The sequence below is a fragment of the Geotrypetes seraphini genome, chromosome 8 (assembly GCF_902459505.1).
Source record: "Geotrypetes seraphini chromosome 8, aGeoSer1.1, whole genome shotgun sequence".
Taxonomy (NCBI): domain Eukaryota; kingdom Metazoa; phylum Chordata; class Amphibia; order Gymnophiona; family Dermophiidae; genus Geotrypetes; species Geotrypetes seraphini.
In genome coordinates, this window is record NC_047091.1 from 130,905,481 (window position 1) to 130,928,027 (window position 22,547).

Genomic DNA, 22,547 nt, shown 5'->3' on the forward strand with positions numbered 1-22,547 from the left:
GGTAATATACTTAAACGTCTCGATCATGTCTCCTCTCTCCCTACGTTCCTCGAATGAGTACAGCCGCAAATTTTTCAGCCTTTCCTCGTACGATAGATCCTTGAGCCCTGAGACCATCCTGGTGGCCATCCGTTGCACCGACTCTACTCTCAGCATATCTTTTTGGTAGTCTGGCCTCCAGAATTGCACACAGTATTCCAAATGAGGCCTCACCATGGTTCTGTATAATGGCATTATGACTTCAGGCTTCCGGCTGACGAAACTCCTGCGGATGCAACCTAACAACTGTCTTGCCTTAGATGAAGCCTTCTCCACATGATCAGCAGTTTTCATGTCTGCGCTGATGATCACTCCCAAGTCTCGTTCTGTTGAAGTTCTAGCTAAGGTCTCACCATTCAAGGTGTAAGTTTTGCATGGATTTCTGCTGCCGAGATGTATGATCTTGCATTTCTTAGCGTTGAAGCCCAGCTGCCAGGTCGAGGTCCAAAGCTCCAACAAATGTAGGTCCCGTGTCATACTATCGGGTGAATTGCCATCTCTCACTATATTGCATAGTTTGGCGTCATCAGCGAATAACGTTACCTTACCTTGAAGCCCCCGAGTTAGGTCACCTATGAATATGTTGAAAAGGAGCGGGCCCAAGACTGAGCCCTACGGTACTCCACTGGTCACCTCTGATGTTTTAGAGAGGGTACCGTTAACTACCACCCTCTGAAGTCTGCCACTCAGCCAGTCATTGACCCATGTAGCTAGTGTTTCTCCCAGCCCCATTGATTTCATCTTGCTCAACAGCCTGCGATGCGGGACACTATCGAAAGCTTTGCTGAAGTCTAGGTATACGACATCCACGGATTCTCCCAAGTCTAACTGTTTTGTTACCCAGTCAAAGAAGCTGATGAGATTGGATTGGCAAGACCTACCCTTGGTGAATCCATGTTGACTGGGATCCCGTAGATTGTCCTCATCCAAGATTGCATCTAATTTACGTTTGATTAGTGTTTCCATGAGTTTGCATACTATTGATGTGAGACTCACCGGTCTGTAGTTTGCAGCCTCTGCCCTGCAACCCTTTTTGTGCAGTGGAACGACGTTAGCTGTTTTCCAGTCTATGGGGACTCTTCCCGAACTTAGGGAGAGAGTGAAGAGTCCTGATAGCGGTTCTGCCAGAACATCACGCAGCTCACTGAGCACCCTGGGGTGTAGATTGTCCGATCCCATGGCTTTGTTCACCTTGAGTCTTGCCAATTCATAGTAGACGTCGCCAGGTGTGAACTCGAAATTCTGAAACGGGTCTTCCACGCTGGGCCTTGCCTGCAACTGTGGACCATGCCCCAGTGCTTCGCAGGTGAAGACCAAGCAGAAGTATTCATTCAGTAGTTCTGTTTTATCAGAATCTGATTCTGCGCAGTTGCCATCTGATTTTCTAAGGCGTATTATCCCATCTGTGTTCTTTTTCCTATCACTATATACCTGAAGAAGGATTTGTCCCCTTTCTTCATGTTCTTTGCCAGAGTCTCTTCCACTCGAAGTTTGGCCTCCCTGACTGCCGTTTTGACCGCTGCAGACCTCGCCCTATGTTAAGGCTAGAAGCATAAGAGACTGAGAGTCATTGGTATGAATGTTAAAATCACCAAGGATGAGGGAAGGGGATGGAAATTCAAGAAAGAAGGGAAGCCAGGAGTCAAAGTCAGTGAGAAAGAAGGAAAGGGACATATCAGGGGGGTCAGTAAATGACCACTACATGGAGGGGTAGCAGAATGAATAGACTGATGGCATGAACTTCAAAAGAAGAAAAAAACAGTGAGACTAAGGTGGAAGAAGGGGTTAAAATCTACAAGATGGCGAGAGTAACAGCCCAATACCACTTCCGCAACCAACTAAGCAAGGTATATGTGAGATAAGTTAGCCTCCATGACACAGGGTGTCAGCTGAGATCCAGGTCTCAGCTAGTGCAAGCAATCTGCATGAGTAGGGTGAGAATTGAATGGGAGGATCAGTATTGGGATTGATATTCCTGGCAGAGAGCAAAAGAAGGAGCGAGAGAATACAGATGAGAATGGAAGAGGCATGGGGGGGGGGAAACCGCACACAGGAAGAGTGGGGATGGTTAAATGAGAAAGAGATAGTTGAAGCTTTAGGGCAGAGAATGGGGTGGAGGACAAAAGGGAGAGTGAAGTGGTGAATCCAAAAAGTGAGTAACATGGTGGTGAGGGGTTCGGTGGTTTGGGGTGAAGAGAGAACTGAGGAAAAGTCAGTATTAGTAGTAGGAAGAGGTAGTGTACAGGAGTCATAGAGGGGGAAGGCGTGCCTTCTTAGTAGAAACCAAACAAAAACTGCAGGCTATGTACAAGATGCAGGCAAAATTTATTGTTCTAATATTTGAATGCAGTAATATACAACCTTATTACCAACCAAAGGACCCGACATGGGCCGTGTTTCAGACAACACACCTTCCTGATTGACTCACACAGGCAATTGTTTATCATTTATTTTTATGCGGTTTGCTTCACACTTTATTTACCATGGACCCCTGAGGAAGGTGTGTTGTCCGAAACACAGCCCTTGTCGGGTCCTTTGGTTGGTAATAAGGTTGTATATTACTGCATTAAAATATTAGAACAATAAATTTTGCCTGCATCTTGTACATAGCCTGCAGTTTTTGTTTGTTTTTTCCTTGGTGTTTGGTATACTGCAGAGTTTGTTGGATTCTTTTTGTTGTGCCTTCTTAGTAGACAATAACATTTATCCTAGAAATGGGAGTTTCCTAGGCCTAGATTAGTGAGACTTTTCAGACTTGTGAGACAATGGTGGCGAGGTCAAAAATGCTTGGAAGCTTGTTTCATAGAATGAAGGTGAGATGTAGTTTAGTAGAGTAGACTTACTAGGGGGAGCTTAGTAAAGTAGACTAAAGTAGTCCATGGCTAATGTGACCATACGTCCCGTTTTGAATGGGACCGCCCGTTTTTAGATACCCTGTCCCGTTGTCCCCAAGCAGAGCTTCGGGATGCTGAAATGTTCTGTTTTCAGAAAGAGAGCAACTAGAGTCTAGTTGCTCTCTTTCTGAAAACGGGACATTTCGGTGTCCCGAAGCTGTGCTTGGGGACAACGTGCAGGGATGCCCAAAAAGAGCCCGGGATTTCTCCCTGTTGATGCGAGCGGCTGACTATGAGGGCCGAGAGGGAATGCGCAGGGAGCGCCGAGTGCCCTGGGAACCTCGGCTCGTGCGCTGTTTACAGCACGGAACACTCTTGCTGTTGCACCAGTGGCTGCATGCAACGTCGGATATTTCCGGCCCTTTTGAATTTCTAGTGCTTGTAGCCATCAAAATGCAGCTCGTTGATGCTGGCCTCTTCCTCTTCAAAGGTACTCATGATGGCAACAGGGGTGTAACACCGCTTCATCGCTTTTTCTAGTTGACGGATTCGCTCGCTGACTTTCCATTCTGCCAGTCTAACGCAAGGAAGCTGGCTCAGTTGTACATGGACAGATTTAAAAGAAAGAAAGGAAAACATTTTTAAAAAAGCACTGCTACAAGGTTCAGCCCTGCAGAGTAGTAGTAGCAGCAGCAGCAGCAGAAAGGCAACTCTAAGATGCTTCTCTACTTGTGGCAATACTTGGTTATACAAGATTTTGAAACAGGTGACCAGAAAATGTGAATTACAGAGAATTTTTGACAGTTTAAACCCAGGTGCTCCCAGGATACACAGAATAGAATACGCATTGAAATGTTCAAAGAGTAAGGTTCTAAGAAGGGCAGTAAATGTTGATGTGGATGACCTGGACAAGTGTTTAATGGACATAATGAAAGCGAAGAAGATTTATGTGCAGAAGGATCCAAGGTTTAAGCTCAGTCTGAGAGTATGCTTGCTACAAATATCTGGCTATAAACAGCTCTATCTGTGTGTGGCAAATCTTCGAAAGCAGCCCTATGATAGCAATAATGAGGACCATGAGGAGCAATTAATGGAGCTTTGGAATCTACTAATTGCCAATCAAGCACTGAAGTCACGAATCACTAAGCAGTGGGGAGACATTGGCTTCCAAGGTGATGATCCCAAGACAGACTTTCGATCCATGGGCATGCTAGGACTGGTCAATCTTGTGTACTTCAGCAAACACTTGCACTCGCTCTCCTCAGTCCTCCCCCCGAAAGGACCGCCCCCTCCCTCTGGCCCTGGCCTAGTGTTCGTCACAGGAGCTTAGGTGTGAGGAGGAACCGATTTAGGCTGCGGTGTGAGGAGGGCCCCCCCCCCTGTCTGCACGTTGGATGTGAGCAGCCCGGGCTTCGGCGGCAGCAACCCTCGCCATGCTCAAGTGCATTCCCCTCTGGCACTACAACCAGCATAGTGGGCAAGTGGCACTGTTCCCTGCAGGCTGTGCCCGATGAGATCTACTGCTACAGCTGCAGCCTGAAGGAACTGCTGCTCAACGCCAACCAGCTGCTCTAGCTTTAACATTCTTCAAAGATGCAACAGGAGAGAGATTTGTGTTTGAAAGAAAGAAAGAAATAGGGGGGGACAGGGAGAGAAAAAGAACGGATGCACAGTCAGAAGGAAATGCAACCAGAGACTCACCAGACAACAAAAAGGTAGGAAAAATTATTTTATTTTTAATTTAGTGATCAAAATGTGTCAGTTCTGAGAATTTATATCTGCTGTCTATATTTTACACTATATTTGTCTATTTTTCTATAGTTGTTACTGAGGTGACATTGCATATTTTTTTTTTTTTCTTTATTCATTTTTAAACTTACATCAAGTGTACAGTAAATATCAACCAAATATATAATACAACATCACTTCTTGGTGTATGACATTGCATATTTTAAAGTCATCTGCCTTGACTTCTTTGAAAAATAAAACAAATATAAATGAAAATTAACATTTGCTCTGCATACAGTGTGCTTTGTTGTTGTTTTTTAATTTTATGCTTACCATTATGAATTAATAAGATATTGTATGCACATGTAAAATGAATGGAAAAAAATCGGGGATGGGGTTAGGGCAGGATTGGGGGAAATTAGTAGATGTCCCCTTTTGAGGGAAAAAATAAATGGTTACGTTATCCATGGCCCACCCAGTAGCAGCGCACCTATGAGGTAGCTGGTGAGGAAACCCAAGCCACATCAGTTATAAAGTTCTGAAATCTCTCACTTTTGTATGCCCTTAATCAGCAGATCTTTGCCTGCAGCAAGCAGCGTGACTGATTCACACTGCTCGCGCCAGCCCCACAACCTTCCTTCTGATGCAACTTCCTGTTTCCACATAGGCAGAGTACATTAGAAGGAAGGCTATGAAACTGTCCTGAGCAGTTCTGTCAGCGAAGATCTGCTTTCTGAAAGGTATGTGGTGGTTGCAGGGGGCTTGAGATACCAGAGTATAGGGGGAGAGGGCAGTTTGAGGCACTAGAGTGCTGGGGGAGGCCAGATCACCCGGGCAGGAGAGGGAGAGATCTGCCCACCCAACTTCAGTCCAGGCCAATCCAAAATTGACTGGCTGTGCCCCTGGTTAAGGTTACCAGATTTTTGTCCTGAGAAACCTGGACACATGGCCCCGCCCCTAACCTGCCCTGTTCCGCCTTTAGCCCTGCCGTGTTCTGCCTCTAGCCCCGCCCCCAGAAAGCCTCATCTTTGTTTTCCAATCTCTGGACCACGTTTGGAGGGTCTCTAAGCATGTGCGAAGGCATGTAACGTCATCCGCACATGCTCAGAGGCCCTCCAGCTGCAGCTGGGAGGTTGGGGCATTCCAAAACCCAGACAAACTACCAGGTTTTGGAAAGTCTGTCCGGGCATCCAGACAGTCCTCTAAAAAGAGGACATATCCAGGTTTTCCCAGACGTCTGGTAACCCTACCCCTGGTATTTATTTCTTTAAAATGCTAACAGATCACCTTCCTGGTCCTCTGAGATCACCTATATGCTCTCTTTTCTATAGCAGTGTTCTCACCTCAATACACTGCACTCCCATGCTCTCATCTGCTCAGCAGTGCCAGCTTCTACAGTGTTGCCAAATCCCTTGTGTTCAGCAGTGATTTCCCTTCACTAGGGTTACCAGACGTCTGGTAAAACCCAGACATGTCCTCTTTTTAGAGGACTGTCTGGGTTCCTGGATGGACTTTCCAAAACCCAGTGGTTTGTCCTGGTTTTGGAAAGCCCCAACGAGCTCTGGCTGCATCTGAAGGGCCTCTGAGCATGCGCAGATGACATCACACACATCCGCGCATGCTCGAGACCCTAGTCCAGACGTGGACGGAGCTCGTTGGGGAAGAAAATGAGGCTTTGAGGGGGGTGGGGCTAGGGGCAGGATTTGAGACAGAACTGGGTGGGGCTGTTGGCAGAATAAAGGAAGGATGGGGCAGAATGGGGTGGGACATGCATCTGGGTTTTAGGCTTCAAATATGGTAACCCTACCCCTCACCACTCTACAACTCCATCTCTTGATTGCTTTTCCCATAGTAGCACAGAATGATTGTAGCCTGTACTTGAAGTCTTTTATTGATTCTTTGGGTGCCATTTATTTCCAGTGATTATCACAGTGTTTGACCTGGCAGATATTCAGACCCTGGAACACACTAGGTAAGTCTTTGTGCCTCTAGCAATACAAGCTTTCTATCTGGTACTCCTAAGAGAATTTGTACAGAAATCCTCCCCTATACAAAGGTCAGCAACACAATCAGTGGTAGTTGATATCATTCTCTCCTATCTCCTTTGCCTGGAAATGCCTCAGCTGCTCTCACTCTCTATCTCGTCCACTCCCAACCAGAAAAAAACTACTTTCTTCAGTGTCCCTCCAGACCAGCACAGAAACGGATGGGTTTAAGCTCCTCTGCCAGCAGGTGGAGACTGAGACATTGACTTTTGGCCACAGTACAAATGGGCTGCACAGTCCCTATTACACTCAGTCTTTTCTCAGTCTCCCACAGGTGGAGTGGAAAGACTGTGCTGGTTAGGGAATCTGGTTAGGGATCTGGTTAGGGAATTTTTTCTTGTCCCTTTTGCTGTACGGACAGAGCTTGGGGGACCCTCTTGGGGTCCTACCAACATTTGGGGTGCCATACTCGGAAGGTTTGAATCCCTCCCCCATTTACACAACCTCCCCAGGTTTTCTGAATTTAGAGGAGTCTCAGCTATCTGCCTGACCCCCTGTCTGGCACAGACTACAGTCTGCTCTCTTTGAGACAGCTGGTGAACTATGAGAAGTTAAAAAAATAAAAGACACAAAAAATAAAAGGAGCATAAAGTGATCCTGAGGCCGCCATATTTGTATGGCGTTGTGCGTGGGTTTTTGGCTCCTTTAGTATGAGTGCTTTAAAAAAAAAAAAGCAGCATAAGTGCATTTTATGGTGGGTGTCAAGCGATGGATACGGCTGGCAGGTGCACAAAATGTTCCAGCCACCTCCGGGGGACCCAGCTTCAGGTATCGGCGTCTCAGGCTTCTCTTCATGTATGCACTGCTCGTTGGGAGGTGGTGGTGATGCCTGGGCCTCACCTGCTGCCCATGCCAGGGTTTCCTCATCTGCCAGCGGTCTGGTAGATTTGGTGTTCTGGACCACCAGGGAGGCTGGGGATTCCCTTGTTGCTGCAACTGGCGCTGCTAGCAGGGTTTTTGTAGTGGCAGGGTTGAGTTTGGTTTTGGTGCTGTGTATTATATCAGGTGGCAGTTTAGTGACGTCTCTTCCCTCAGTTATGGCGGGAAGCGTGGCCATTTTGCCTTCGGCCTCAAATGATCTTCCTCCTGTCTTAGAGAGACAGGAACAGGTCTTAAATGTGTCTTCTGCTCTTGCTATGAGTTTTGGTTTGCTGTCAGGGTTGTTTAGCCCTGAGTTTATGTTAGCCACGTGCAAGGCTTATTTATAGGCGGCTGGGGGTTCTTCTTTGGTTCTGGGGGTCACAGGGTCATTTGGAGAGGTTTTCCTTTTCATGGCCACCCCCATTCAATCCCCTGCTATAGCTGCCTCTATCCAGCCCCCTCAGCCATCATCCAAGCGGCCGTAGGTGTCTTAGGATTAGGATGCTTTTTTGGCTGATCCATTTTTCTCTGGATGAGGACTTGGATCTTGTACCGGTTGGCAAGGATGTGTCAGTTGGGTGCATTTTTCATCGGGAAGAGTTGCAGGAGCTCATTCTTCAGGTGTCCTCAGTTTTACACCTTGAAGAGGAAGCTAAGGACCCCCCCCCCCCCTAGTGTGGAGGACCCTCTTCTTAGAGGGATTCGGTCAGCATCCTACTCTTTCCCTATGCATCAGGATTTTCGGAATGTAGTGCATGCTCAGTAGAAAGTTCCAGGCATGCCTTTTCATTTGGTGCGGTTCATGGCCAGACTGAATCCCATTTCAGATGTGGAAAGAGATACTTTTAAGTCTCCTGTTGTGAACGTGGTGGTCTCAGCTATTGCGTGCACACATACCATGCCAGTGGAAAGTGGCTCGGCCCTGAGAGACCTCAGGACCTTAAAATGTAGGCTCTTCTTTTGATGTGGCTGCTCTAGCTGTCTAGGTGGCGATTTGTGGCGGTCTGGTAGCCCAGGCTTGTTTCCAGTGGTCTGAGAAAGTTCTTGACCACGAGATGGCTGACTGGTCCTTAGTGGATCAGGAAGTTGCTAAGATTGAGCTGAGAGCTTCTTATCTCTCTGATGCTATGTATGATCTGTTGCATGCCTCGGCCAAGTCCATGACTCTCTGTGTAGCGACCCGCTGTACCCTGTGGCTTCCCGCCATACCCTGTGCCTTCGGGGTTGGTCAGCGGATGCAGTATCTAAGGCTAAGCTCAGTAAGTTTCCCTTTCGGGGCTCCTTTCTCTTCGGGGAGGAGTTGGATAAACTGGTTCAGGCCTTGAGGGACTGTATCAAAGCAGCACATAGCCAGGGATATAGGCGATCAGCCTTGTTGGGAGCAGCTGACTGTTGAGCCCTGTGGCTGTTCCTTCACCAGCGACAGCAATTTTGACACGACTCCCTCTCATGTCATTAGGAGTCCAGGGTCTGTTGCTTGCCATTGGAGACAGTTTGCTGGAGTCTATGGGGCTTGGCATTGGGAGATTTTCTGTGGCCAGCCTGCTCTCCTGTCTTTGGAGATCAGATGATTGTCGCTCTACATGGACTGAACTAAGTTGGGTTGTTGTTTTTTTTCAAGCTCCCTCCAACTCTTCCGCAAACACCTAAAAACCTGGCTATTCTCAAAACTGTAACACTTCCCCCCTCTTAGGCCTCTCACCTTCCCCCTTTACACCTAACTCTTTAATCTCTCCACTGTAGTTCCTCTTTCATCCTTCTTCCTGTAAACCGTGCCGAGCTCCGCATTCGTGGAGATGGTGCGGTATATAAACCCAAGGTTTATTTAGTTTAGTTTAGTTTAGTTTACATTGACTGAAATTATATTTTATTTTGAGCTTATTATATTTTGCTAATTTATGTTGAATCCTTGCGTTATTCTTGTTTGTGTTAATCTATTATATTTTTCCCTCTCAGGTATTTCACCCGTTTGGTGTTTTATTTATCTTTCTTTCTTTTAATATGTGGAGGGGCATAATCGAAAGGAACGTCTAAGTCCGTTTTCGTCCAAGTCGCAAGTCTTCCAAAGTAAAAAAAATAGCTTAGGACACATTTTTGAAAAATACGTCCAAGTTTTGTTTCGTTTCGAAAATTGTCTAACTATATATCCGTTAAGTCGTCCATCTTTATACCACATTTTCATCCAACTTTTCGTCCATGTCAAAAACGCCTAGAACAAGCCCTGTTGGACATGGGAGGGGTCTGCAAAGTGATGGACTGAACACCCAGACATGGCACCTAAATAGTGGGGTACCTTACAGGGCACTGCTGTGAACTTCACAAAAAGGATGCCATGTCATCATCTCACTACAGCTCCCTTATAGGTCATGGTGAGTCCCCCAAACCACCTCCAGAATCCCCTAGACCCACTTATCTACCACCCTAATAGTCCTTATGGCTGCAGGAGCCACTTATATGCCAGTACAAAAGGGTTTGGGGAGTGCATATGTTTCAGTATCAATGCAGTGATTATAGGGGCTTATGGGCATGGGGCCTCCTCTCCATAGGTCCCTAACCCACCCCCAAGATGGCTTAAGATGCCTCTGTACAGGTCAACTAGGCTTTCCTATCCTGGGCTACCAGGTGATGATGGTCTGGAGGCTGAATTTTAAAGGTGTGATTACGATTTTTATGGAGTTGGGTGGGATCGGTGATCACTGGGGTAGTGTGTGGGGGTCTGTATTATGTGTTTGCAGTACTTATCTGGCGACTTTAGGTGTTTTTTTGTGACTTAGACCATGTTTTAAATGGTCTAAGTCACAACATCCAAGTTCCGTCAATCCTGTGCTGTATAACATTCGGTTATACATGCAGGATGACTAAGTCTAAGCCGGCCCATGTCCCGCCCAACTCCCGCCCTCAACACTCCTCCTGAAATGCCCCATTTAGCTATGGTCGTTCAGTGGCACTATGAAGGCCTAAGTCGTTTAGAAATATGTCCAAAACCCGTTTTTATTATCCGCACTTGGACGTAGTTTGACAATGTTCGTCCAAGTGCCAACTTAGGCTGGTTTTTGGACGTCATGACTCCTCCAGAGGCTCCTCGGCTGCCCGTCTGGCCCAATGGCTCATTGTGGGTCCTACCCCCAGTTCTAGTCAGAGCCCAGTTGCGGGAGTTTTACCAGGGAAGGACTAAGATCACAATGGATCAGTGGGTCCTAGAGATGATTCGGGATGGTTATGATCTGGAGTTTTCACAATCTTTGCCAGATCATTTCCTTTTCTCTCCTTGGCAGGCAACTTGGAAAACCCAAGCAGATACTGCTCAGGTTACTGGGTCTCAAAATGGTAGTCCAAGGTCCTCTTCAGGAGATTTACACTGGCAGGTACTCCATTTACTTCGTAGTGCCCAAAAAACAGGGGTCTTTTCGGCCCATTTTGGATCTCAAAGGTGTCAACAGAGCTCTCTGGGTTCTGTCTTTTTGCATGAAAACCCTGAAATCTATAATTTTGGCAGTCCAGCCTGAGGAATTTCTGACTTCTCTCAACCTGATGGAGGCCTATCCACATGTTCCCATTCAGGCCACCCATCAAAGATTCCTTTGCTTTGTGATTTTGGGAGAGCATTATCAATTTTGTGCGCTTCCTTTTGGTCTGGCTACGGCACCGCACATCTTTACCAAGATTATGGTAGTGGTGGTGGCAGCTTTGCGCAAGAAGGACATTCTAGTGCACCTCTATCTGGACGATTGGTTGATTCAAGCAAAATCGTTGCAGGAGAGTTCCCAGTTCGAACCAGGTCCCTTTTGTCTTATGGCTTGGCTCTTGAAAGGGCTTGCCTAAGGAAGAAGGAATAGTTGGATAAGGTGATCTCCACTCTCTTAGGGTCTCGGAGAATTTTCACCTCTCGGGCTTATGTCCGTGTTTAGCGTCTTTTTAAGGACTGGTGTTCCGTGCATGGTGTGGTTCCCCTTCGAGCTGCTTTGCCTCACATTCTAGAGTTTCTGCAGGATGGCCTGGTCTTCCCTTCGGGTGCAGATTACCACTTTGTCTTCTTTTCATGGCCTTTTGCATGATAAGCGTTTGGCCTCTTCTCTGGATGTGATTCGGTTCTTGAGAGCTGCGAAGTTGCTTCGGCCATCAGTTCAACCGTCGGTTCCTTCCTGGGACCTCAATCTAGTCCTCTCCAGGCTTGTGCATCCTCTGTTTGAGTCTCTCAGCACATGTACATGGAAGAACCTTACTCTTAAGGCAGTTTTCTTGGTGGCCATTACTTCTACAAGACGCATTTCAGAACTGCAGGCTTTTTCTTGTAGGCTTCCCTTCTTGGAGTTCCCTAGGGAATACCAAGGGAGCGGGTTGTGCTGTGGCCGGTTCCCTCCTTTCTTCTGAAGGTGGTTTCGTCGTTTCATGTCAACCAGTCTGTGGTTCTGCTGGTCTTGAGTAGTTGAGAGGGCTCGTTGGAGCAGAGGCAATTGCGCAAGTTGGATGTCCATAGTGTCCTTCACTCCTATGTTCAGCGGACCCAGGAGTTCCGTAAGTCAGATCGTCTTTTTGTCTTCTTAGCGGATCCTCATAAGGGGGATGTTGCTTCCAAGGCTACCATTGCACGCTGGATCAAGGAGGCTTTCGCTTTGGCGTACCTTCTCCAAAAGAAGCCTGATCCTGAATTTCTCAAAGCTCATTCTACTTGGGGTCAAGCAGCTTCTTGGGCTGAATCTTCTCTTGTTCCTCCGGTGGATATCTGTAAAGCTGCGGTTTGGTCTTCTCTCCATTCCTTTGTTCGCCACTACTGTGTGGACATTCAGGCGCATTGGGATGCGGTGTTCAGTGAGTGTATGCTTGTGGCGGCCCTTCGGGGGTCCCACCCATGATGGGTACTGCTTTGGTACATCCCATCTGTTTCTGTGCCGGTCTGGAGGGACGCTAAAGAAGGAGAAATTAGGTCCTTACCTGCTAATTTTATTTCTTTTAGTCCCTCCAGACCAGCACAGACCCCACCCTGTCATTTTGTTTGGTGTTTTCGTGAAGAATTTGTGTTTTTTTTTCTCTTCGGTTTTTATTTGTGGTTGTTTGTTTGGGGAGTTTAAAGAGAAGCGGCATTTGCTTTGGCTGGTTTAGTTGGCAAACTGTGGGGTGTTTCAGAAAGGTTAATGTTCTAATCAGTATCCAAAAGTTTTTTCCTTTGTCTTCTCCATGTAAGTATGGCATTGGGATGTTATTGTTTTCAGCCTAGTTTTTTTCTGCTTGTCTATTCGTTAAGACTGAATGTAATAGGGACTGCACAGCCCACTTGTACTGTAGCCAAAAGTCAATTTCTCAGCCTCCACCTGCTGGCATCTGTTTCTGTGCCGGTCTGGAGGGACTAAAAGAAAGAAAATTAGCAGGTAAGGACCTAATTTCTCTGTACCCTCTCCATCCCTATAGGAATGGCTCCTTACAGCAAGGTGGAGGAGAGTAGCTATTTGTTGTGCTGCATCCTCCTCCTCTGTTGCTCTGAGCCCTATTAAATTTGAACCATGTAGGACACTGTACAGCTGTGGTTCAAATTAACATTTGACACTGGGCAGTGGAGGAGAAAAATGCAGCTTGATGAAACTGCTCTCCTTCTCTCCCTTGCTGTTTATTGGTGGCTGTATGAAACAGGAGCAAGAGTGATTGCTATGAGGGTGAAGAGAGTACAGTGAGTATTCTATTTTTCTGATGGAGTGTAGTGTAGGAATGAGAAGGATAGAGAGAGCAGCTAAGTGTTTTTATTGGGAGAAGGGAGAGGGATTTGCTGAGGGGGTATGTTGAATGGGGCAACAGAGCAAACAGGAGGGATGCCTGTGGAAGCCTGAAGAGGGTTTTTCTGCTGCAGGGGTAAGGGGAGAGCACACTCAGGGGTTTTGTTAGTAGAGGAGGGGAGGGAACAAAGAGCAAGTGCAAAGTGATGCATGTGGGAAAGAGGAACCCAAACTATAGCTATGTGATACTGGGTTCTGTGATAGGAGTCACTGCCTAGGAAAAGGATCTAGGTGTCATTGTTGAGGATACGTTGAAACCCTAAGCTCAATGTGCGGCGGCTACTAAGAAAACAAATAGAATATTAGGAATTATCAGGAAAGGAAAGGAAAACAAAGATGAAAATGTTATAATGCCCTTATATCGCTCTATGGTACAGCCACACCTTGAATACTGTGTGCAGTTCTGGTCACCATATCTCAAAAAAAAATAGTGAAATTAGAAAAGATACAGAGAAGGGCAACAAAAGGAATGGGACGACTTCCCTATAAGGAAAGGCTAAAGTGGATAGGGCTATTCAGCTTAGAGAAGAGACGGCTCAGGGTGAAATGATAAGAGGTCTATAAAATAATGAGTGGAGTGGAAAGGGTAGATCACTTGTTCACTCTTTTTCCAAAAATACTAGGACTAGGGGACATGCGATGAAGCTACTAAGTAGTAGATTTAAAACAAACCGGAGAATTATTTGTTGCTTTCTTCCTTCAATTTGTGAGGAATGTATATAGAGCTTTCCTATAAGATATTTATTCCTTCTTTCTTTCTTTCTTTATTTTTTTAAATTTTTTATTCATTTTTACATCTGACATCAAGTGTATAAATAATTCCTTGTTTCTTTATCAAGTATTATGCTTGTAAACTATAATAAACTTATAAATAAAATAAAACAAAAACAATCCAGAAAAAATATTTCTTCACACAATGTGTAATTAAACTCTGGAATTTGTTGCTGGAGAATGTGGTGAAATCAGTTAGCTTAGCAGGGTTTAAATTTCCTAAAAGAGAAGTTCATGGGCCATTATTGAGATGGCTTGGGGAAATCTGCTGCTTATTCCTAGGATAAGCAGCATAAAATCTGTTTTACTATTTGAGATCTAGCTAGGTATTTGGGACCTGGGTTGTCCACTATTGAAAAAGGATACTGGGTTTGTTGAACCTTCAGTCTGTCTCAGTATGCAAGTCTTATGTTCTTAAAGAGCAACCTGAGGGGTTTTACTATATTATGGGATTGGTTTGAAAGAGGGAGAGAACATGTTGAGGTTATTTTCTGTCAAGTTGGAGGGAGGGGGAAGAGCATGCTGAGAAAGTTTGCTCTTGCAGAAACAGAGCAAGCTGGAAGGGTGTTCCTGGGGTAGGAGAGGGAGGGAATGAGAGCAGAGGGAATAATAATAATTTATTCTTATATACCACCAAAGCCATAATAGTTTGAGGCGGTTTACAATAAGAAGTGCTGGACAATCGGAGAAATAGGCACAATATAAAATCATCAAATACATGCATACAGAATAAAAGAAGTAAAAACAGTAAAATTCTTAGGTTACAAATTGATTAAACAATTTCGTTTTTACTGATTTTCTAAAACTAAAATAGGATGAGTGCATAATAATGTTACCCAGCCAATCGTTCAATTTACCTGCCTGGAAAGCAAGAGTTCTGTCCAGGAATCTTTTATAACAACAGACCTTTATTGTTGGATAAGTGAACATATGAATTCTATGTGTAGGCCTATTAGATTAATCCAAATTAAAATGAGAAACCAAGTACATAGGGGCCAAACCAAATATTGATTTAAAACAGAGGCAAAAAAATTTAAACAAGGATAATGAGCTTGGGGATATAATACTGATGTCTTGCTAGGATAACTACAGGAGGGGGGACTTGGGTTCACACCCTTTTTAAAATTGTGGCAACAGATGCATGGCTGGCGGGGATACTCAGACTCTGCCAGCCAAAGGAGATACACCATCCAAACCCGTGCCTGAGCAGCAGGAAGTTAGCAGTACTCTAGCCTCTGATGCTAGTACTTCCATGCATGCTTAATTAATACACTGAACTAAGCATGTGTGGAAGTGCTGGCACTGGAGGCTGGAACACCCTACTGGCTTCCTCGCTCCTCAGGCAGCATGGGTGGGAGCTGTAGCAGAGAATCTCTTCAGCTGGGTGGGGATAGAGCAGTGTATCGCAAACTGTGTCTCCTGAGATTTCAGGTGTGCCGCGAGATGCTGGGGAGGAGAGGCACTAGCTGACTGCCTACAGGACGTGCTTCTCGCGATGAGAGGAACATCCTATAGGCAATCAGCCAGTTCCAACATTTCTCCTTCTCTCTGCACATCTTCCCTGCATTCGCCCCCCACTGGTGGCTCAGGGCCCATCTGGAGCGCCTTCATGCATGCATGGACATGGACTTCTGCACAGTTCTTGATGCCTTGAGCTATGGCCACTACATTTAGGGCCTGTTTTACAAAGCCGCGCTAGCAGCTGCAGCGCGGTAACGGCCTCGAAGCCCATAGAGATTTAAAGGGCTTCGGGGCTGTTGCCGTGTGGCAGTCGCTAACGTGGCTTTGTAAAAAAAGGCCCTTAGTGTGCTGCGGCTTGACAAAGATTGCAGGGCACTGGGCTAGAGCAACCCCACCAGCGAAGGTATGATTTGGTAGGGGTAGGAGAACTGAGAGGAATGCTTGACCACCCCAGTCCATTTCTGCCACATCCACCCCCCCAAAAAAAAAATCAAGTTCTGACTACACCTCTGGGGAGGAGCAGAGAGGATTGGGGGTCTTGCTGGAGAGGATGGGGGGGACTGATGAAGGTAGGGAGAGATCTAGGGTGCGTTCATCTTTGGTTAGTTTCTCTATTCCCATCCTTCCTTTTAATTCTCTTGTTTTTCTGTTCATTTCTTTGTGTTGCTTTTTTCCTTTGCCCAACCCTCTCCTTCTCAAAACATCTACCTCATTCTCTTCTCTATGTCTCCCAGATGTTGGCTGGAAGATGCACAGAGGGAGAATGAACCAAGTTCCACTTTAATTTTCCTGGTTGGGACAAAGAAAGATAAAGTGGTGAGTTGCAGAGAAGATATAAGTTTGTGCACCGCCTTCAGGTAGAGAACCGTGGGCTCATAAGTTTTCTGTTTTTGCATGCACATACAAGGAGAAATTTAATAAGCGTGTCCTTCGCTGTACTGGGACTCGACTACTCTAACTGTGAAAAACCAAGTGCGCAGCCTAGGAATACTCCTTGACTGCAACCTGTCGTTTTCCAACCATATCTCTCAGGTGGTATCTTTCTCATTTTACAACCTGCGACAACGCCGAAAAATAAGGAACTACTTTTCAGAGTCTGACTTTTCCCAACTACACCTTAATACTCTCCCGCATGGATTACTGCAATGCGCTATTCAGCAGTCTCACGTCAAAAAATGTACAATGGCTCCAGTGTGTTCAAAACATGGCAATCAGGCTTCTAAAAAAACCTCAGTGCCTGCGACTCTGTCTCCCAGGCTCTAGCGTCGGCTCACTGGCTACCCATAGCCAAACGTTGTGCTTTCAAGGGCCTGATGCTAGCGTTCAAATCCTTACATGACATGGCGCCGGGCTACATGATGGCTAAGCTTCCTCTGTATGTGCCAAACTGGTCTTTCCGCTCCTGGGACAAAATACGCCTCAAAATGCCCCCTGGTCATGCCCTTTGACTGCAAACCACCGACATCCTACTCCCACTTCATACCGAACCACTGGAATCGACTTCCCTCCACAGATCAGATCCCTTAAAGGATTCCTCAGCTTTAGAAAAGCAATAAAAACATACCTCTTCACCTAAACATCTGCCCTTGACCAATGGACTACAAAGAGATGTATATTGGTACCAGAACTGGTATGTGTCAGATAAGGAATCTTGTATTGTAAAATCTTACACTATAGCTATGACAAATCTAACATGTAAACTTATCTGTGTGTCAAATTAGGATAAAACTTGTACTGAAAACCTTGCACTATAAGGATACCTATAGCAAATTGTAATTGGTAAACTGTATATTATGTATATTAATATTATATCCCTAGTATGTGTCAGGTTAGGATAAAAACTTGTATCGTAAACTTGAACTGAAATTATGTATTTTTAACCTGTAACCCGTTCTTAGCTCTTTAGGGACAATGGGATAGAAAATGAATTAAATAAATAAATGTGTATTGTCATCTGCTGTTAACAAGACATTTCCAAAAGTATATGTATTATACTATTGCCATTTGTCAATGTACACAAACAGCAGATGCAAAATACTCATGCTAAAAGCATCCATGTACTTCTACTGTGACAGACACATTATTCCTGAACCTTCGGGTAGTCAATCTATTCCTATGAGAATTCTTGTAGAGAGCCTCATTAGCATTATTTTGCTCTGCCTCCCATCTCTGTAGTCTGTCCTCCAGTTCCTCAAGCGAGATGGTAGGAGCCTGTCTTTTTTGCTTGTGTTTATTTTTCCATTAAATTAAGTTTTTGCTTAATGTTTGTGAGGCTTTTTGGTGCTGCAGAGGATCCCATTCTTAGAACATCTCTAGCTGTGGGAGAGGGCAGACTCTAAGGTCGGAGGTCTATATTCAAGGGCAGACAGCCTTGCAGTGCACCTACTCGGGCAGCCTACACTAAAAGTCCAGGAGCTCAGGGACTGTTCCCTTTGGAGCAAGGATTGCCACAGGTTCTGTCCACAGTGGGCTTGAGTGTAAGATGAGTGCCTCCATGGCATTTGTTTTCCAGGATCAGCTGCTTTCGTCTCCCGACGGCGCATGTTAGGTTCTGGTGGGGGTTAAGGTTTTCGGTCAGTTGTTAGGCCCAAGAAGCAGTCTGAAGAGACAAGCAGTCTGGATTCCAGGCTTATTTGAGGCAGAAGTTCTCCCTGTAAGCTGTCTGCAGCTTCATCACAAACAGCCCCCAGCACACAGCCTTTCACAGTGAGTAACAGGCTGACAACCTTTAAATCAGAATCAGGGGGGGGGTAAAATGGTGATTTTTTTTTGTGTATTTGGGGATTAGAACCAGAGTCTTCCGCCTCTAAAATCCCCAAATCACTAGTTTTTGGACCCCAATGTAGCTCCCACAAACTGTTTTTGGTGCTAAAATCTCTGCTATGGAAGTCATCTTGGATTTCCTAATTTGAAAACAAAAGCCTCTATCTGCCTCAAAACACCTCGATTTTGATCAAAACCAGGCATAACACCTGATAACAGGCATAATCCAAGATACATTGGATTCATGCTAGATTTGCACTGGATGGCTGTCTGAGAATCATCCATGTTCCACGTGTCGTACGGCACTTGAGGGGGGCAGAGGCCTCCTCTAGTCCCTCAGGAGGTATTAGTGTCCTACTGGCATGAGGGCCAGGCAAAAAGTCCAGGTTTGAGCTGGAGAGCAGCGCAAGTGCATCCCCAGTGAAGCACAGCCTTGCTACTGCTGCAAAACCCCAGAAAGGAACTCAGGAGCATCTTCAGGGGATGACTGGACAGGGGTTCTTCTCTAAATTCATCAATATGATGTCTGAAGCTTACATGATTAACAAGGGCCACATAGAACCCTCAGGGATCACAGCCATGCTGGCGCCAGGGGTTTCCCCCTTTAAAAAGAGCAATTCCCAAGCATCTGTATCATGCGCAAGATGTGGAAGTCCAGTCTGAGGAGAACTAGGCTAACGAGGTCTCTATAGCAATGCCTTTACTTTTCCAGGCTGGGTCCTCAGTAACAGGAGATGCTGCTTCATTTCTAGAAGGTAAATCATTAAATCTTGAGAAAAATACAGTTGTATAATTTCAAACAAAAAAGAAGGTTATAATGCACTTTAAATCTGTTTTGCAGGTTTCCACATTCATCCAAACTAGACAAAAAAAATCATAAATGCACAAAAAAGTAGAGAAAAACAGACTTCATACACATGGTCGGGACTGCACTGTACCCTAAGCCGTCTGTATCATCACTGGTCTGAAAAAAACTCCATACATAAATATATAAGTCTCTCATGCATTTTCAAAACTTTGCTTCTAAACAGGATAAGAAGAGTAGCTTCACTGCAAAAAACACAATCAATGGCTACAGGTGAACATAGTGCATAAGGAGGCAGATGTGCAAAAAACAACTTATTCGCAAATCTTGAAGCGTAAATATCACTTATCTGAAGATCCTATATTTATGGCAGTTGATATCAGTTTCTTCTTTTCAGAAACCTGCCCATACAGTCTTCTTCCCAACAGAAAATACTCCTGTTTCGCACTCTCAATGGTGCTACATCAGGGGAAATTTTTCACGCGAACATCGCTCAAGTATTCCAAATTTTGTAATAGGCTTCCGTACTCCTGCACAGCCATTTTCTGCCAATTCTGCCATGCAGGAGTGCAGAAGCCTGTTTAGAAGCAAAGTTTTGAAAATATAGAGTCCACTGAATGCATGAGATTTTTTCAGACCAGTGATGATACAAACGGCTTAGAGGGGCATTCCCGTGATGGCTGGCCTGTCGGACGGATGGGCTTGGCACCTGTCCGTCCAACCAACTTTTTTTAAGATACGGGGAAGGGGGGTGGGGTGGGGGGGTCATGGGGTCGGCGGGGGGGTTGCGGGTCAGCGGGGGGGGGGGGCCGATTGGGGGTTAGGGGGCAGCCATGGGGGAGTTCGTCGAGGGCAGGAGGGCCTGGGATCCCTCCTGCCCGTATTTTAGTGGGGGGTGGAGGTTAGAGGTTGTCGCCGGCCAGGAGGGCTTGGGCTCCCTCCTGGCCAGATCATGTGGGGGGGAGGAGGGGAGGAAGATCGCTGGGCCAGGAGGGCTTGGGCTCCCTCCTGGCCAGATCATAGGGTGGGGAGATTGCAGGGCAAGAGAGCTTGGGCTCCCTCTTGCCCCGATGTTGTCGGGGAACGTCGCAGCTGGTGGGGCAAGAGGGCTTGGGCTCCGTCTTGCCCCGATGTTGTCGGAGAGGGTCGCGGCTGGTGGGGCAAGAGGGCTTGGCCTCCCTCTTGCCTGATTGTTGTAAGGGGGGGGGCTCATCACTGCAGGAGAGATGGCTCATCTCTCCTGCCGCGATGATGATAGCCTACACCCCTCTGAACCGCGGCACTTCGGGGTCAGCATCGCCGGTAGGGGAGATGCCCTGCCCTGATGCTGACCCCGAAGTGCCGCGGTTCGGAGGGGTGTAGGCGATCATCATCGCGGCAGGAGAGATGAGCCATCTCTCCTGCAGCAATAGGCAGGTTGCTGGGGCCACTGAGCCGCAGCGATCAGCTCAGCGGCCCCTTTTTCGGCACTTATACCTGTTTTGACTCGGTCTAAGTCAAAACGTATGAGTGCCGACTAGGCAACCTGTCAAATGTTTTGGTTATACGTGTTGTACGCCTAGTTGTAGGTCGGCCCACCTCCCGCCCACCGCCCGCTCTTTCCCTTCCTCTAAAAATGCCTCTTTTCTCTCTGTGCGTTTAGAGGCAGGGGAAAGGCCTAAGCTGGTTTTAGATATGCCTAAAACCAGCTTTGATTATGGGTACTTGGACGATCAGGCTTTTTGATCATCCAAGTAGCCATTTAGGCCACTTTTTAGACTTTTTTTTTTTTTTTTAATTATTATGAGCCCCTTAGGGTACAGTGCAGTCCCAGCCATCTATGTATGAGGTCTGTTTTTCTCCACTTTTTTGTGCATTTATGATTTTTTTTTGTCTAGTTTGATATACTTTTGACTGGATGAACGTGGAAACCTGCAAAACAGATTTATAGTGCGTTATAACCTATTTTTTTTTGTTTGTCATTTCTAGAAGGGCCAGATCTGGATCTGGTGGAGGCTTTTGATCTTGGAGAGGACCCGACTGTGCGCAGGCTGTTTAAACCTTCAGTGCTTTTGGAGGTAATCATGGAATCCCTCCAGGAATTAAAGATAGAGGCTCCACAGTCCTTGTCTACATAGTGCTTGCTTATGAGCAGCACAAAAGCACAGCCCACATGTTTCCCCTCTCATCAAGTCATTACAAAAATGTTAATGGACCATTGCGAGGTCCCAGAGGGGCCCCTTCAGGTTACTAAAGCCATGGCAAAGCTCTATCTGATGGATGCTGAATTTAACCAGCTCTTTTATCCAATGAAAGTGGATTCCTTAGTGTAAAAGGTTACCAAGCGTACCTCCCTTCTAGTGAAAGTGGTGTAGTATTAAAGTATGCCCAGGACCACATGCTGGCTTTTGCTTTTAAGAAGCTATTTGAAGCCACAGCCTCAGGTTTAAAACAGCTGATGCGGCTTCTTTTGTCACACATGCTTGCCACTCCAAGTTGCGCCGTGATCCAGAGGCAGTGGCTGGGAAGGATCACCAGTTTCTGATGTTGGGAGTGGATTATGTAGCTAATACTCAGTATGATCTGTTCAGAGTCATGAGCAAAATGTCTGTTTATTCCATTTCCGCCCACAGGATGCTGTGGATCAGAAAGTGAGTGGGGAACTCCTCCTCCAAGGCAACCTTGAATAAGCTACCATTTAAAGGACAATTACTCTTTGGGAAAGGTCTGTACGATCTTATGGCCAGTGTGTAGGATTGCAAGCCGAAGACCTTACTAAACAGCAGACCTCGAACCCCTAGGGGGTCAGGGTTCTGTAATTATTGGGCCTCAAAGCGATATCGTCAGTTCTCAGGAGGGCCTTTGGGCCAGAGATCATTTCAAAGCTCGGGACAAAGATTTGTAGGGGCTAGGCACCCCCAATCTTCAGGATCCCACTCCATAGCAGCTCCCAAAAAGCAGTTATGATGCCAAGCCGTCAGCCGGGCCTCCACGCATCGGAGGGAGGTTATTTGGAAGCATGGGCAGAGATCACTACAGACCACTGAGTGCTGGACATTATATAGGACAGGGCCGGATTAAAGGGTAGGCCCAGTAGGCACAGGCCTAGGGCCCAAAATGGTTAGGGGGGCCCGCCGATGCGGTGCTTTAGGGCTTAACCCTTGCTGGATTCGCCGGTGGCGGCAGCAGCAGCAGCGTCGTCACCTCAGGCCCCAACCCCCGACCCTCCTATCTCTTCCTCCCATGCAAACCCCACCAATCTTCCCACTTCGAGAAGAACGACCGACTGACCAACAAACCTCCCTCCAGCAGTGTCGGCAGCCGCAGCATTCTAAACAGGCTGCTTCACAGCTTTCTCCTGCCAGTGATTCCCTCTGCCGCATCATTGATGAAGACAAAAAATAGAAAAAAGATTTTTTTGTTGCTTTAGAATAAAATAGTATTGTAGTTGTATTGATAAAACTTTTATAAACAGAAAATAAGGTAATCTTTTTAC

At 46.2% G+C, this 22,547-nt stretch overlaps 2 protein-coding genes across 4 annotated transcripts in view; both read left to right on the forward strand.

Moving 5' to 3' along the window:
* The window catches only part of RAB36 (RAB36, member RAS oncogene family), a 120,945-nt gene that overhangs the window by 65,878 nt on the left and 32,520 nt on the right, over positions 1-22,547 (forward strand). For all 3 annotated transcript variants that reach the window (XM_033957131.1, XM_033957134.1, XM_033957133.1), the window contains 2 exons: positions 6,522-6,573; positions 16,239-16,320. In XM_033957131.1, the coding sequence (XP_033813022.1) occupies positions 6,522-6,573; positions 16,239-16,320 (134 nt within the window). The remainder of the gene's footprint in view (positions 1-6,521; positions 6,574-16,238; positions 16,321-22,547) is intronic.
* On the forward strand, positions 1,839-4,203 carry LOC117364814 (ELMO domain-containing protein 2-like). Its single transcript, XM_033954450.1, has 2 exons — positions 1,839-1,886; positions 3,628-4,203. The coding sequence occupies exons 1-2, from the start codon at positions 1,839-1,841 to the stop codon at positions 4,201-4,203; spliced, it is 624 nt and encodes a 207-aa protein (XP_033810341.1).

Coding starts and splice junctions, on each gene's coding strand:
- LOC117364814 (XM_033954450.1), top strand. CDS start 1,839: ATGGCGAGAGTAACAGCCCAATACCACTTCCGCAACCAACTAAGCAAG. Junction 1,887..3,627: donor TCCGCAACCAACTAAGCAAG/GTATATGTGAGA, acceptor TGGTTATACAAG/ATTTTGAAACAGGTGACCAG.